This window comes from Narcine bancroftii, chromosome 1, assembly GCF_036971445.1.
Source record: "Narcine bancroftii isolate sNarBan1 chromosome 1, sNarBan1.hap1, whole genome shotgun sequence".
Classification (NCBI taxonomy): domain Eukaryota; kingdom Metazoa; phylum Chordata; class Chondrichthyes; order Torpediniformes; family Narcinidae; genus Narcine; species Narcine bancroftii.
In genome coordinates this window covers 432470941-432485985 of record NC_091469.1, presented here as the reverse complement: position 1 = coordinate 432485985, position 15045 = coordinate 432470941, and the positions used below count along the sequence as shown (strand labels likewise).

Sequence of the window (15045 nt, the reverse complement as noted above, 5' to 3'; positions counted from 1 at the left end):
TACCTTTTATAGCCATTGAATTATCATTGAAAGAGCAAAGGCATCAACAGACCCCAGTATCTAGTCTGTATCCAAACACATCAAACCTTACAACCAGCAAACCGGAAGGACGAAAGGTGCGAGCCATATATGACTTTGAAGCTGCTGAAGATAATGAGCTCACCTTTAAAGCTGGAGAAATAATTACAGTACAAGATGACAGGTAAATGGAGATTTTCCCTCCAAATATAAATGCCCCTTGAAGTTCAGTATATTGCTGTTTGCCAATTAAATGTTAAAGAATAAGCAACTATGGGACATATTTGAGAAATTCAATGAATAAATGTTGAAAATTTAGTTTTTTTGGGGGGTGTGTTATAACATTCACTGTGGTAATAATTTGAGATGATCAATACTAAACAGTTGTAACCTTCTTCAATAGTGATCCAAATTGGTGGAAAGGTGAAACATATCAAGGTATTGGATTATTTCCATCAAATTTTGTAACTGCAGACCTAACAGCTGAACCAGAGATATGTGAGTAATTATTACATGTTAAAAATTAATTAACTCTCAGCTTTTAAATTGTAAAAGCAATAGATGTTAAACTTGTGTATTAAAAATGCAAGCACTCATTTGTGAACTGTACATTAATAGTGGAACTTAAAATTAATTTTGTTAAATTCGATTGAAACATCAATTATTGTTGTAAACTATCACAATAGTAAACTTGAGTTGATACTAATGAGGTTTGTTTTTATTAGTGAAAACGGAGAAGAAAACAGTACAATTTAGTGATGACGTACAAATTGAAACTCTAGAGCCAGAACCTGAACCAGTTTATATTGATGAAGTAAGTAATTATATACTTTACAATGCAGTAGATGTTTGTAAATACCATAGATGCAGTTGTATAGGATGATCCTCGAAATTTTCACCTTAAAAACAGTCAAATTCTTAATGAAGTCGCCACACCGCTGCCATTTTCCTGCCGACTCCATTGCAATTTCTCACATGCCCTGTGAGTGATTTGCGAAGTCTCGGCCCTCCTCCGCAGGATCGGTCTGCCCATTCTGAATGCGGACAGTTCTAGATGCTTTAAACGTCCTCTTACAGGAGCTGACAATGGTTTAAAATTTAAAAAATTAAATTTTTTAATTGTAATTTGTTATTAAAATATTGTGATTGGCTTTTAGCAGCATCCAATGGTCAGCGGTAAGTTCCAGATTTTTTTTTGGGGGGGGGGGTTCATCTTATTCAAAGTATATCACTTGAAACCCACATTTTAGGTGGAAATTCTAGGTCGTCCTATACAATGGCATATATGGTAATAGCACATTAAACATAGTAAAATGTCTGAGTGCATTTCAAGGAGAGTGTTAGCAAAACAAAAGTTGATACTAAAATGTAGATTGTAAAGTACAGCTTGCAGGAGGGCTTTGAAAGAAATACCAAAGCTGAAGTTTTTCAGATCTGAAGTGGAGCAATTCAAAAAGTTCAAGTCACCAAAATTGGAAGAATTCTGTGACTGGGGTAGACTGCAGAATCTGGTCAGCTGGGAAAATCAAAAGATTCTGAAATTGCCAATGTGGAAGCATAAAAATGAAGGTGAGAACGTAGCTTATTTTGCTGTAACAAGACATTTGTTGCCTTGATTGCAATTGTGGAAATCTATTGTACTTGATGCTTGTAGATTACTTGAATTGTACACAAAAGGGCTGGAGAAACCAAGCAGGTTATGTAGCATCCTTGGAAAGCAAAAGGCAGTCAACATTTCTTGAGGTGTGTGGGATTTTTTTTTTTAAGTGAAGGTAAGGAGGAGGAGCACAGGCTAGCAAGTGATAGTTAGATATAAATGGGAGGGGGAAGAAGAGATAAGTGATGGAGAGAGGGGACAAAGGGCTGAAAAAAATCCCCTGTGATGGGGAAGGGGCTGGGGAGCTGGAGAAAGAGGGATGACATAAAGTGCAGTGGGTTAATGGAAATTGGAAAGTTGATATTGATGCAATCTCATTGTTTACTTCGTGCTTACAACTGTATGTGAAAATTTCAAGGTTAAGAAAAATATAATACTAGAAATAGATCTTGAAAGGATAAGAAAAATATAATACTAGAAATACATCTTGGAAGATCATGGGAATAAAGGAAACTCGTATATTCTTACAACACAGTAAATAAACTACATGCTGGGATATTTCTCTTCACATTTTTTCTATTCAACTTTTCTATTTAATTTTTCTATTCAAGTTGACAGTTTCAGATTGTTTTTTTTCCCTGTTGACTGTATTCTGGAATTATCAGACTTGGGACACTTCATACTAAAATCTCTTCACCCTGACATAATAAGGATCTAATCTTTTTCTATGACTTGAAGTACAGATTAAAAAAGACATTGATTCTTCTAAAGAGGCACACCAGTTGTAGATATCACTTATGAAATCAGGTGGAACTTTTTACTGGGTCCAAAAGTCAAATTTGTTGTCATCTGATTGTACAAGTACAACTCAACAAAACAGCATTCTCTGGTCCTCAGTGCAAAATGTGCAGACATACAACTAGATACAACTCATGTACAAATAGTACATAGGCACAGCAAGTATTTTATCTATACGAATAAATAAATATTGTATCTGAACATGAGACTCTCGGATGGTTAGTTTGAGCAGTTCCTTTGGTCGTTCAGCATTCTTACTGCCCATAGGAAGAAGCATTTCCCCAGCCTGGTGGTACTGGCTCTGATACTCCTGTATCTTTTCCCTGACAGGAGCAGTTAAACAATGCTGATTGCAGGGTGAAAGGGGTACCTGATTGACTTTTGCACTCCCTCTTCAGACAAAAATTCTGGTAGATCACTTTGAGCTACTTTGATGAGGGAAAGAGACTCCACTGATCCTCTCTTCTACTCTTATGGTCCTTTGATTTGACTCCAATCTATTTATCTGCAGCTACCTTGCCACACTGTGATGCAGCCTGCCAGGACGCTGTCGATAGAGCTTCTATTGAAAGTTGACAAAATGATGGCTGGTAGCCTTGCCCGGTTCAGTCTTTTCAGGAAGTGCTGTTGCACCTTCCTGACAAGTGAGATGTTGAGTGTCCACGATAGATCACTAGATAAGTAAACTTCAAGGAACTTGGTGTTCTCTACTATAGAGTTGTTGATGTGTAGTGGAGGATGGTCATTCCTGATCCTCTTGAAGTCTGCGACTATCTCCTTTGTCTTGTCCACACTGAGACTCTGGTTATTACTCTCGCTACATGTCATGAGATTTTCCATCTTTTTTGTAATGTGACTCATTATTGTTGATGTGGCCAGCTACTGTTGTCATCTGCAAACTTGCTGACATTGGGATCTGGTGATGCAGTTGTGGGTCAGTAGTATGAATAGAATGACTGTGCTCAACGTTGTGCTGCTGACCTGGACAGACTGTGGCCTTTCTGTTTGAAAGTCCTGGGTCCAATTACAGAGGGGGATGTTGAGTCCCAGTGAGGCCAGCTTCTTGACCAGTCTCTGGGGAATGATAGTATTAAACGCAGAGTTGAAGTCCATGAACAGCTGCCTGGTGTAGAAGATGTTGTTCTACAGGTTGGCCAGGATGGAGTGAAGCGAGAAGGCTATGAAACTGTTCCACAGATGTTTTCTGTAGGTGACTGAAATGGGTCCAGTGTCTCTGGGAGGTGTGCTTTGATGTGTTCCATCACCAGACGCTTGAAGCGTTTCATAATGGTGGAGGTCAGTGACACAGGGCAGTAGTCATTGAGACCTGTTGTTGTCGCCTTCTTGGGTACTGGGATGATAGTGGCTGTCTTGAACCCCGCAGGAACGATGGACTGCTGCAGTGAGGTGCTGAAGATGTCCGTGAAGATCTCCATCAATTGGTCTGTGCAGTCCTTCAGTTCCCGACCAGGTACATTGTCTGGTCTCTCTGTTGGATTCATCTTGGATAAGGTTTTCCTCACCTCAGCTGCAGCAGTGCAGGGGGTCTGTTCATCAATGGGATATGGAGCTTTCTTTGGTGTCATCCTGTTCTTTTTAAAAAAAAAGATGCATAGATGTTCAGACTGTCCAGAAGGGAGGTGTCAGATTGGCTAATGATCTATTATAGTCTTGATCCCTTGCCACATGCGCCTCATGTTGCTGGTGTCACACAGCTGTCTGTGAATCTTCTGTACATCCCTCGCTCTGCCTTCTGGATATAATGGGAGAAATCGGCCCTGGCTAACCTTAGGGCCATCCCTCACCTTGTCTTGAAGACATCATCATGTGCTCTGAGAAAAGCCCAGTACTCTGCATCCAACCATGATTTCTGGTTAGCCCTGGTTGTGAAGCATTTGATCTTGCTGATATCCCCAATGTACTTGCTGATGTAGCCAGCCACTGAGCTCGTGTACTCTGTTAACATGACTGTTATTGATGGCCACTTCCCTGAAACAGTTCCAGTCTGCGGTCTCAAAGCATTTCTGCAGAACTACTGTCTCCCCACCCTTCTTCCCCCCCCCCGCCAAAAAAAAACACAGCCCACCTCCTGATCTCCCTGTGAACTGACCTAGTTTTCTTTGTCAGTGATTTGCACGCCAAGGTTTGCAGGATAGATATGATCCAAGTAACCAAGGTAGGGGCAAGGTGCAGCCATACTCGATCAAAGGGTTGTCTCCTTTAGTGGCTAAGTTCACTTGTTGAAACATGGTAAGACCATTTTCAAGTTGGCTTAATTGAAGTCCCCAGTAACAATCGTAGCACCATCAGGGCGATGTCTGGGCTTTGCAGATGGCATCGTAAAGCTCCTTTGTGGATTCACCTTCATTAGTCAAAGGCAGAAGGGAGACTGCAGTAATCAGTGTGGCTGAGAATGGCCTGGGCAGGTAGAAGAGTCTGCATCTCTGCAGAGCAGGAAGTCTTCACAACTGAGGCATCATTGCATCATTCTTGTTCATGTAAATGCACAGTCCACCTCCTCAAGTCTTTCTAGAAGCACCAGTGTCTCTGCCCTGAAGGAGATAAGGCCATCCAGTTTGATTGCTGAAACTGGAATGGAATTAGAGAGCCACTTTTTAGTAATAACCATAGCTCAGCAGCCCTGCAGTTCATCTGGTTCAGTTGCAGCCTCAGGTAATCCATTTTTTCTCCAGTGATCTTACATTTAAGAGCAAGATCATGGGGAATGTGGCTTCAAGATGTTCACTCTGTTTAACCCCGATGTCAGCCTGTTTTCCATGCTTCCATTTCTTCAATAGCCCTTCCAACGAGCTCCAATGCATCTCCCACGATCCACTGTAGTATATAGCAGTCTGTTCCCTGCATAAGTAGGTTTAAACTGCACAGAACCTTACCAATCTGATCTGCTAATTTTAAAGGCTTGTTCATGTTTTGTATTTTGAGTATTGCCAATCATAGACACAACGTAGTGGGTTGGTGATTTCACCGTCCTCATGAACCAAAGTGGTCACTGCAATCTCATGTGCCACCATCTCGAATGAATCCAGCTGTTAACAAATCACTTTTAGAAAGAAACCTCATTAAAAATTGAGGAGACTTAATAAATTACTTCTACGAGTTCTTGATTTCAACTTGTATGGCAGAGTTTTGTTATTTCACACATCAATTATTTGACTCTTTTCATTTCACCACAGATGCTGTCTTTCCAGCATTGTTTTCAATTCATATTTTCAATGTTCTAGTGTTCTATTGAATCATCATTTTAAGTACCTCAAGTAGATAAACCAACAATTTTATCCACACAAAGCTTGAGGCAAGTTTATCCAACCTGCTAATAAGTTTTATTTAGTGAATCTATCCTGTATCTCTACAAGACTATTGTATATTTCCTGATGTTCAGTGCAGAAAAGCTGAATGGACATGGGGTTGACACCAAGTATTTGACAGAATAATTACCTCTTTACATTTGAATTTCGGACCCCTTGAGATAAATTACAGTATTGTCCATTTTAATTATATTTTGTATTATTTCACTTCATGATGTTAAATAATGAATTTGGATATATTTATATTACTCTTTTTTCACAATTAAGAACATGGGTTTAAGTTTAACTCTGTTGTGATTTGATGACCTTCTACTGCTCTGAATGGAATCCCATCTGATACAAGTTTGTCCATTCAGACCCTTTTAAATGAGATTTTTTTTGCAATCTTTGTAAACATAGAATATTGACGAGAGATGTATATGAAAGCCATTTTAAGTTGAGGTGCCAGTGGAGATGCATAGGCACACTTTTTAATCACATTCTGCCCATCAGAAAATAAATTCTTTATTCCAGGTGTTCTCTAATTCAAAACAATTGCTAACCCATATAAAGTTAGCAATTCTGTGGACTGACAAATCTTGTTGATATTTTGTACAGAACCTCCTCAAAAGTCAATTCCTATTTTTCTTTATTAACCTCAATAGGAAAAGATGGATCAACTATTACAGATGCTGCAGAGTGCTAACCCCACAGATGGTCAGCCAGACCCAACAGAACTACTGCATCTGGAAGGTAGAAAAGCTGTTTATATTTGGGTCCATGAAAACATAATGGAAAGCTTGAGAGTCTGCAGGAATTTGGTGCTTTTTTTAGCTGCATGCAATACACCTTATTCCAATTGTGACAGATTATAAATATGTTTTTGGGAGATAAATTGGGGCAGGTTTTTTTAGTGTAGGTCATATACAAACACTTCAAAACAGATCTCATTTAAAATACTGGAGCTTTGCTCAATTTGACAGGCCGGCTCCCAAGACCCTTTGCAAAAGCTTTGGAGAGTGCCCAAGAGACTTCACTAATGGATTGTTGTTTTGAGAAGAAAGATGAAAGAACTCAAAGGAGTAGGTTTGGAGCCACAGGCTGTCTGGGAGTGCTGCTTGCTGTTCTCAGAGGGTCAAGTGGTTTTGCAGGGAGGGAGTCAACGGGCTTTTCTGAGAGAGAGCGAGAGATCAGTTCTGCAGTTTTACAGTAAGCAGCAACAGCTGGGACTAGAACAGGACAAGCTGGCAAGCTTGTGGAAAAACCCCATTTTGAAGACAGCCTGGTCAAAGCCCTTGTGGTTCAAACAAGAGGAAACGACTGGGTGCCTAATGTTTCACTTGAAATAAGAGAAGCAAAAAGAAACTCTGGTGACCTGAAACAAAAGGGGTTATCATCTGGAAAACCCAGATGGGGCAAGTTTCTTCAGCAAGACAGTGACATGGCTGATTAAAAGGAATCCGTTGTGGGTGTCCAATGAGCAACAAATCTCTCTCTGAAAACAGACAAGAATCTTCCTGAGCGGTAACCATTTACCTGTCAAGCACCAAAGCCTGGTGAACTTTATAAATGTTAAATTCTGTGCACAGTACAAGAATTGCCTGCAACCAGTGAACTTGGAGAAATGAGAAGTGATATTTGACTGTGAATCAAAGAACTTTTCTGAACTTACAAACATATATGCTTAGAATTAGAAGGGGGTTAAGTTAAAGTGTGATTCCGTTTTCATGTTTAAAAATAATTAAAAGCAATTTTTGTTTAAGTAACCATTTGTCTTGGACAATATCTATTGCTGCTGGGTTTTGGGGTCCTCTAGGCTCGTAGCACCAATACCTACCCTGGCACCACATCTCAATTCTTCCTCCTTTACACTAAAGACTGCATTGGAGCTGTTTCTGCATTTAAGCAGAACTCGTCAGTTTTATAAACTTTGCTACTTCCAAAATGCGCTTGCACCAATTCTGTCACTTACCTTTCTAGATCTGTGTTCATCTTAGAAGATGAACTATATACTGATATTTTCTACAAACCCTTTAAATCCTACAGCTACTTGGATTGCACTTCCTCCCACCCTACAAGGATGTCATCCTTTTCTCCTACTTTCTCCATCTCTGTTACATCTGCTCTCAAATGAGGCTCTCCATTCCAGGACAGCAGAAATGTCTCTTTTCAGGGAAAGCATTTTTTTGAACTAACATTGTCAATCACCCCATCTCTTCCACACCCCCTCCCAAAAAAAAGATTTCTCTTGTCATCTCCTTTCACCCACCAGTTACCATTCATCTTTTGTCATTTCTGCCAGTTGCAAGTAGACCCCACCACTAGCCATAATCTACCACTCCCCTTCTACCATTTGCAGGCTTTACCCCTTCAGAGACTCCCTTGTCCTCTCCTCCCTCCCCTCTTCAATACTTTATAGTTTACACTGCACATAGTAAATGCTGTACTGTACTCTTGCAATTTCTCACCAGCATCCAAGGACCAAAACAACCCTTCATGTGAGAAAAAGATTCACCTGCATCTCCTGCAACCTACTGTATTCATTGCTCCCAATGAGGTTTCCCTGATGTTGCGAAACTAAGTGCAGACATGGGGACTGTGCACAAAGGCCATCGCAAACTCCCAGTGGCATGCTATTTCAACTCCCTGCACATTCCTTCACTGAACTGTCTGTCCTTGGCATTCTCCACTACCAGAGTAAGGCCCCTCACAAATTCAAGAAACGTCTCATATTCCACCTGGGCAGTCAATGGCACAGTGTTATTAACAGTGACTTTTTTCTAAATTCAGGTACCTGTCTCCTCTGCTTCTGAGCTGCTTCCATTCTTTTCCCTTTTCCGCTCCACCCATTTTATCCCCCTCCCTCTTTGGTTCCTTCCTCTTACACCCCTATTTCCCCTTTTGGATTCTTCCCCTCCACCCTCTTGACAGTTTCCAGCACTTGCAGCCTTTGTTCCTCCAAGTCACCTCCTCACCCCTGCTTGACCATCTGTCATCCGCTAGTCAACTGTCTGTCATCCTTCACATCTTCTGAATCCACAATACCCCATTGACCCTGATCCTACTCCTCCCACCTGACACTCTGTCCTAAATGTTCCAGCTGGCAATGTTGTCTATTCGACCCACTGAGTTCCTCCAGCATACTGTCTGTTGCACAATGCAAAAGGAAATGTTGGCTCTGCCGATGAAGGGGTTAGCTTAAAAGAAGGGATGAAGTCACCTGGGAATGTACTCATTGAAGTTTAGATGAATGGGGGATCTTGGAGAAACATGAAGACATGAAAGGGATAGATGAGGTAGAACCTGCAGTTGTTTCCTCTGGTAGTTGAGGTTAGAATAATGGAGCACTGCCTCAAAATTCATGGAAATAGATTTGAGACAGAGGAGGAGGAACTGCTTCTCCCAGAGAGAAGTGAATCTATGGAATTTTCTGCCCAAAGAAGCAGTAGAGGTTTTCTTATATTTAAGTAGATGGATTTTTTTTTTTTTAAAGAGAAAGTAAGGGTTATGGGGTGGGGGGGGGGGGTGGGAGGTAGAAAGGTAGAAAGGAAGATAAATGCAGCTGAGTCAGTGGCTAGATCAACCACAATCTTGTTGAATAACTAAGTAGATTTGAGGCATCAGAAGGCCTACTCCTTCTGTGTTTTGATGATAGAATGATTTTTTTTTAATTGGATGTGCAGAGCAAGGCCATGAAAGGATGTGAGAACAAGAATTAGCATTTTAAAATGTATATGTTGCTGGATTGAAAGCTTGAGTGATAGATAAATAGGTCTTTCTGAGATTTGGAACACAACAAGCAATGTTGGATTTGTTCATTTGTGGAAGATGGGAGAATTTCCAAATGATGATTTGATAGATGATCATGATTGAGAGATCCTACAGTGGATCAATTCATGGAAGAATGATGTGAATGTGGTTTGTAAATTTTATGAAGTTGTGCTTAATCAGAATCAGGATTTATTGTTATGAACAAGTGATGAAATATGGTGTTTTTTAGCGGCAGCATATTATAACCATCTTCTTTGCTTGGCTTCGCGGACGAAGATTTATGGAGGGGGTAAAAAGTCCACGTCAGCTGCAGGCTCGTTTGTGGCTGACCAGTCCGATGCGGGACAGGCAGACACGATTGCAGCGGTTGCAAGGGAAAATTGGTTGGTTGGGGTTGGGTGTTGGGTTTTTCCTCCTTTGCCTTTTGTCAGTGAGGTGGGCTCTGCGGTCTTCTTCAAAGGAGGCTGCTGCCCGCCAAACTGTGAGGCGCCAAGATGCACGGTTTGAGGCGTTATCAGCCCACTGGCGGTGGTCAATGTGGCAGGCACCAAGAGATTTCTTTAGGCAGTCCTTGTACCTTTTCTTTGGTGCACCTCTGTCACGGTGGCCAGTGGAGAGCTCGCCATATAATACGATCTTGGGAAGGCGATGGTCCTCCATTCTGGAGACGTGACCCATCCAGCGCAGCTGGATCTTCAGCAGCGTGGACTCGATGCTGTCGACCTCTGCCATCTCGAGTACCTCGACGTTAGGGGTGTGAGCGCTCCAATGGATGTTGAGGATGGAGCGGAGACAACGCTGGTGGAAGCGTTCTAGGAGCCGTAGGTGGTGCCGGTAGAGGACCCATGATTCGGAGCCGAACAGGAGTGTGGGTATGACAACGGCTCTGTATACGCTTATCTTTGTGAGGTTTTTCATTTGGTTGTTTTTCCAGACTCTTTTGTGTAGTCTTCCAAAGGCGCTATTTGCCTTGGCGAGTCTGTTGTCTATCTCATTGTCGATCCTTGCATCTGATGAAATGGTGCAGCCGAGATAGGTAAACTGGTTGACCGTTTTGAGTTTTGTGTGCCCGATGGAGATGTGGGGGGGCTGGTAGTCATGGTGGGGAGCTGGCTGATGGAGGACCTCAGTTTTCTTCAGGCTGACTTCCAGGCCAAACATTTTGGCAGTTTCCGCAAAGCAGGACGTCAAGCGCTGAAGAGCTGGCTCTGAATGGGCAACTAAAGCGGCATCATCTGCAAAGAGTAGTTCACGGACAAGTTTCTCTTGTGTCTTGGTGTGAGCTTGCAGGCGCCTCAGATTGAAGAGACTGCCATCCGTGCGGTACCGGATGTAAACAGCGTCTTCATTGTTGGGGTCTTTCATGGCTTGGTTCAGCATCATGCTGAAGAAGATTGAAAAGAGGGTTGGTGCGAGAACACAGCCTTGCTTCACGCCATTGTTAATGGAGAAGGGTTCAGAGAGCTCATTGCTGTATCTGACCCGACCTTGTTGGTTTTCGTGCAGTTGGATAATCATGTTGAGGAACTTTGGGGGACATCTGATGCGCTCTAGTATTTGCCAAAGCCCTTTCCTGCTCACGGTGTCGAAGGCTTTGGTGAGGTCAACAAAGGTGATGTAGAGTCCTTTGTTTTGTTCTCTGCACTTTTCTTGGAGCTGTCTGAGGGCAAAGACCATGTCAGTGGTTCCTCTGTTTGCGCGAAAGCCGCACTGTGATTCTGGGAGAATATTCTCAGCGACACTAGGTATATATATTAAAAAAAATATAGTAGAGCACGAAGAGTAAAGCAGTGTCTTTAGTTCATTGGTTATTCAGGAATCTAATGGCAGCGGGGAAGAACCTGTCCTTGTCCTGCTGAGTGTTCATCTTTAGACTCCTATAAATTTTTCCCAATGGTAGCAGAGTGAAGAGGGCATGGCCTGGGTGGTGGGTCTTTGAGGATAGAGACTGCTTTTTTTTTTAAAAAAAAAAAGACACCGCCTCATATAAAGAGGTCCTCAATGAAGTCTACCTACGATGTGGCAGGCTGGATTATTCTTGTCCTGAAAGTTGACGTCTCCATACCAGGCAGTGATGCAACCAGCCAGAAAGCTCTCCATGTTACACCAGTAGAAGTGTACCATGATGAAAGTGTATCTCTGGGTCAAATTGGAAAATGCTGTTGTGGACTCTTGTGTAATGCCTAGAAAGGGATGAACATAAAAGAGCATAGGAATCTACCCTTTAGCCAATGTATCTGTTGTGTTCAGAATAGATTCAATGGGTTCAAAGAGAATCAAGGCTAGATGTGTGTTATTAACAAACAGTAATCTTTATTTATGTACAGGGGAATGAATTCACCAAAAAGGACATACAGCCAAATAAATTGCTGCTAAACAATCTCCACTCCCGATTGGGAACACAAGGGATAAAATCTGTCCACCACCCACAGACACTGTATACCGCATAACTAAACAAATACATACACATGATCCTGGGCTCCAGAATTGCCGCTTCTCAAAATCTGGGATGGGCCCATTGGAGTCGGCCCTCCAAAACTGTCCATGGCTCGCAGTCTGGAGTTCAACAAAGTTCTTAAGGGAACTGCAAACAGAGAGAGCTCCACGTGTGGGCTTTTTCAATGCAGTGCTCGTCCACATGCAAGGACCAGTTGCCCATCAGCCTCACCTGAGGGCAGATCTAACCATTGATTTGCACCTGGAGGATCAACCACACGTCAGCTGCAAGGACCAATTACACATCGGCCTCACAGGTGGGCAGGTGAGGTCACTTCATATTTCTTACCTGCTTGGGAGATCATGTGACCTTCCACCCCTTGAAAGTCACCACACCATGCCAATCCATTTACAGGCTTGTACCCCTATGAATTTATTTCCATTTCACACAGCCCATACCCCTTTATGGTCCCCCAGTTCTAAGGTCTAATGGCTTCCCCATTGGGTGTTTTGTTCAAGGAACTGGTCCTTGGCTCTTTTAATTGTTCACCAACTCTCAGGGATGGAAGTGCAACACTTCTTAAGACAACAGCACCAGTGCCACCTCTATCTGTGAACAGGAAATACAAGGCCTCCAACTCCTCCTTGTACCGAAGTGCCACAGCCATCTTGTTGGCCAGTGTCACCACCACGGTCGCCATTCATTCTGGTGCTCTTTTAGATTTATGAGCCATATTGTGGCACGCATCCCAGATAGCAGAACTGCCTCCTGGTGAGGCAGAGGTTGACCTAGCAGCTGCACATCCAGGAAGTACTATTTAGCCCCTAGGAGCACCCACCTTTGCGGACTGTTGGCTGCAGACCCTTCAGTGTCTGGATACTGTTCCTGTTTGTTCTCCCAATTGCTCTGACCAGTGCTAGTTATACCGATTGTGCAAACATTCCCAAGACTTACTCACTGTTTGGGGACTTGCTCTGAGAGTCGGGACTTCGTGTAGATTGTGCACAGGGAAAGACCAGCACTTGAGCCACCCACCCCACTGAGTGTTGCCAGATGTGTGGCTGTTACTGCTGCAGGGTGAAGTTTGTTGGCGATCATTACCTCCCCAACATAGAAATATCAAAACCCATTGAGCTGGACAGTTTCCCCTCCCCCAGAGTGTTTTCATTTTCAGCAGGGATTAGTGTTTACACCAGTCCTTTGATAGGATTTATCAGTGATGTGTCCAACCACCACTCAGTGCCACCTTTACCAGTTCCAGTGCCCACAAATGGTCAACCTGTGAATGAGGGGAACTCACTCTTAGGGTGTGTAGGTGTCATTCCATTGTGTCTTACATAGGAACATAGGAAGTAGGAACAGGAGTAGGCCAAAAATGGCCCATCGAGTCTGCTCCGCCATTCAATACGATCATGGCTGATCTAATTTATGACCCAACTCCACCTACCTGCCTTCTCCCCATATCCCCTAATTCCTCTATCATGTAAAAATTTATCTAACTGAATTTTAAATATGTTTAATGAGGCAGCCTCAACCACTTTCCTGGTTAGAGAATTCCAAACATTCACTACTCTCTGGGAAAAACTATTTTTCCTCATCTCTGTCCTAAATCTATTCCCCCGAATCTTGAGACTGTGTCCTCTCATTTTAGTTTCCCCAGCCAGCTCAAAAAACCTTCCTACATCTATCCTATCCATACTCTTCATAATCCTATATGTTTCTATAAGATCTCTCATTCTTCTGAACTCGAGCGAATACAATCCTAGATGATTTAATCTTTCATCATAAGTCAACCCCTTCATCCCAGGGATCAACCTAGTAAACCTCCTCTGGACCGTATCCAAAGCCAGTTTATCCTTCCTCAGATATGGAGACCAGAACTGGACACAGTACTCCAGGTGCGGTCTCACCAGTACCTTATACAGTTGCAACATTACCTCCCTACTCCTAAATTCAATTCCTCGATTGATGAAGGCCAACATTCCATTTGCCTTCTTAATAACCTGCTGCACCTGCAACCTAACTTTTTGCGATTCATGCACAAGCACTCCCAAGTCCCTCTGCACAACAGCATGCTGTAGTTTTTCACCCTTTAAATAATATTCAGCTCTTTTATTTTTCTTGCCAAAGTGGATAACCTCACACTTACTAACATTGTACTCCACCTGCCAGACCTTTGCCCACTCATCCAGCTTAACTATATCCCTCTGCAGACTCTCCACATCCTCATTACAATTTGCTCTTCCACTCAATTTGGTGTCGTCCGCAAACTTGGCTACACTACATTTTGTCCCCTCCTCCAAGTCATCAATGTAAATGATGAACAGTTGTGGGCCTAACACTGACCCCTGCGGCACCCCACTTACCACTCTCTGCCAACCTAAAAAACTCCCATTTATCCTGAATCTCTGCCTCCTGTCAGACAACCAATTTTCAATCCAAGCCAATATACTTCCCCAGACTCCACTTTCCTGTAACTTACTGATAAGTCTCTTGTGCGGCACCTTATCAAATGCTTTCTGGAAATCCAAATATACAACATCAACCTGTTCCCCTCTATCCACCGCACCCATTATATCCTCAAAGAATCCTAACAAGTTTGTCAAACAAGATCTTCCCTTTCTAAAACCATGCTGCGTCTGCCTGATTGAACCCTTACGTTTCAAAAGTTTCACTATTTCATCTTTAATGACGGCTTCAAGCATTTTTCCAACTACAGACGTCAAGCTAATTGGCCGATAATTTCCAGTCTTCTGCCTATATTCCTTCTTAAAAAGTGGCGTGACATTTGCTGTCTTCCAGTCTGCCGGGACCTGCCCAGAATCCAAGGAATTTTGGTATATGACCACCAATGCATCAACTATAACTTCTGCCATTTCCTTCAGAACCCTTGGATGCATATCATCAGGACCAGGCGATTTGTCTGGCTTTAGTCCCATTAGTTTCTCCATCACTACTTCCTTTGGAACAACTATTTTATCAAGGCCCTCCCCAACATTCGCATCCTTAACTCCGCACTTGGGCATGCTGGACGTGTCTTCCACCGTGAAGACTGACACAAAATATTTGTTCAATGCCTCGGCCATTTCCTCATTTTTTGCTACCCGTTTTCCTTTCTC

At 42.6% G+C, this 15045-nt stretch overlaps 1 protein-coding gene across 3 annotated transcripts in view; it reads left to right on the top strand.

The window, feature by feature from the left end:
* LOC138751667 (signal transducing adapter molecule 1) overlaps positions 1-15045 on the top strand; it is a 65238-nt gene that overhangs the window by 28084 nt on the left and 22109 nt on the right. For all 3 annotated transcript variants that reach the window (XM_069914246.1, XM_069914247.1, XM_069914248.1), the window contains 4 exons: positions 13-202; positions 422-516; positions 744-832; positions 6384-6471. In XM_069914246.1, the coding sequence (XP_069770347.1) occupies positions 13-202; positions 422-516; positions 744-832; positions 6384-6471 (462 nt within the window). The remainder of the gene's footprint in view (positions 1-12; positions 203-421; positions 517-743; positions 833-6383; positions 6472-15045) is intronic.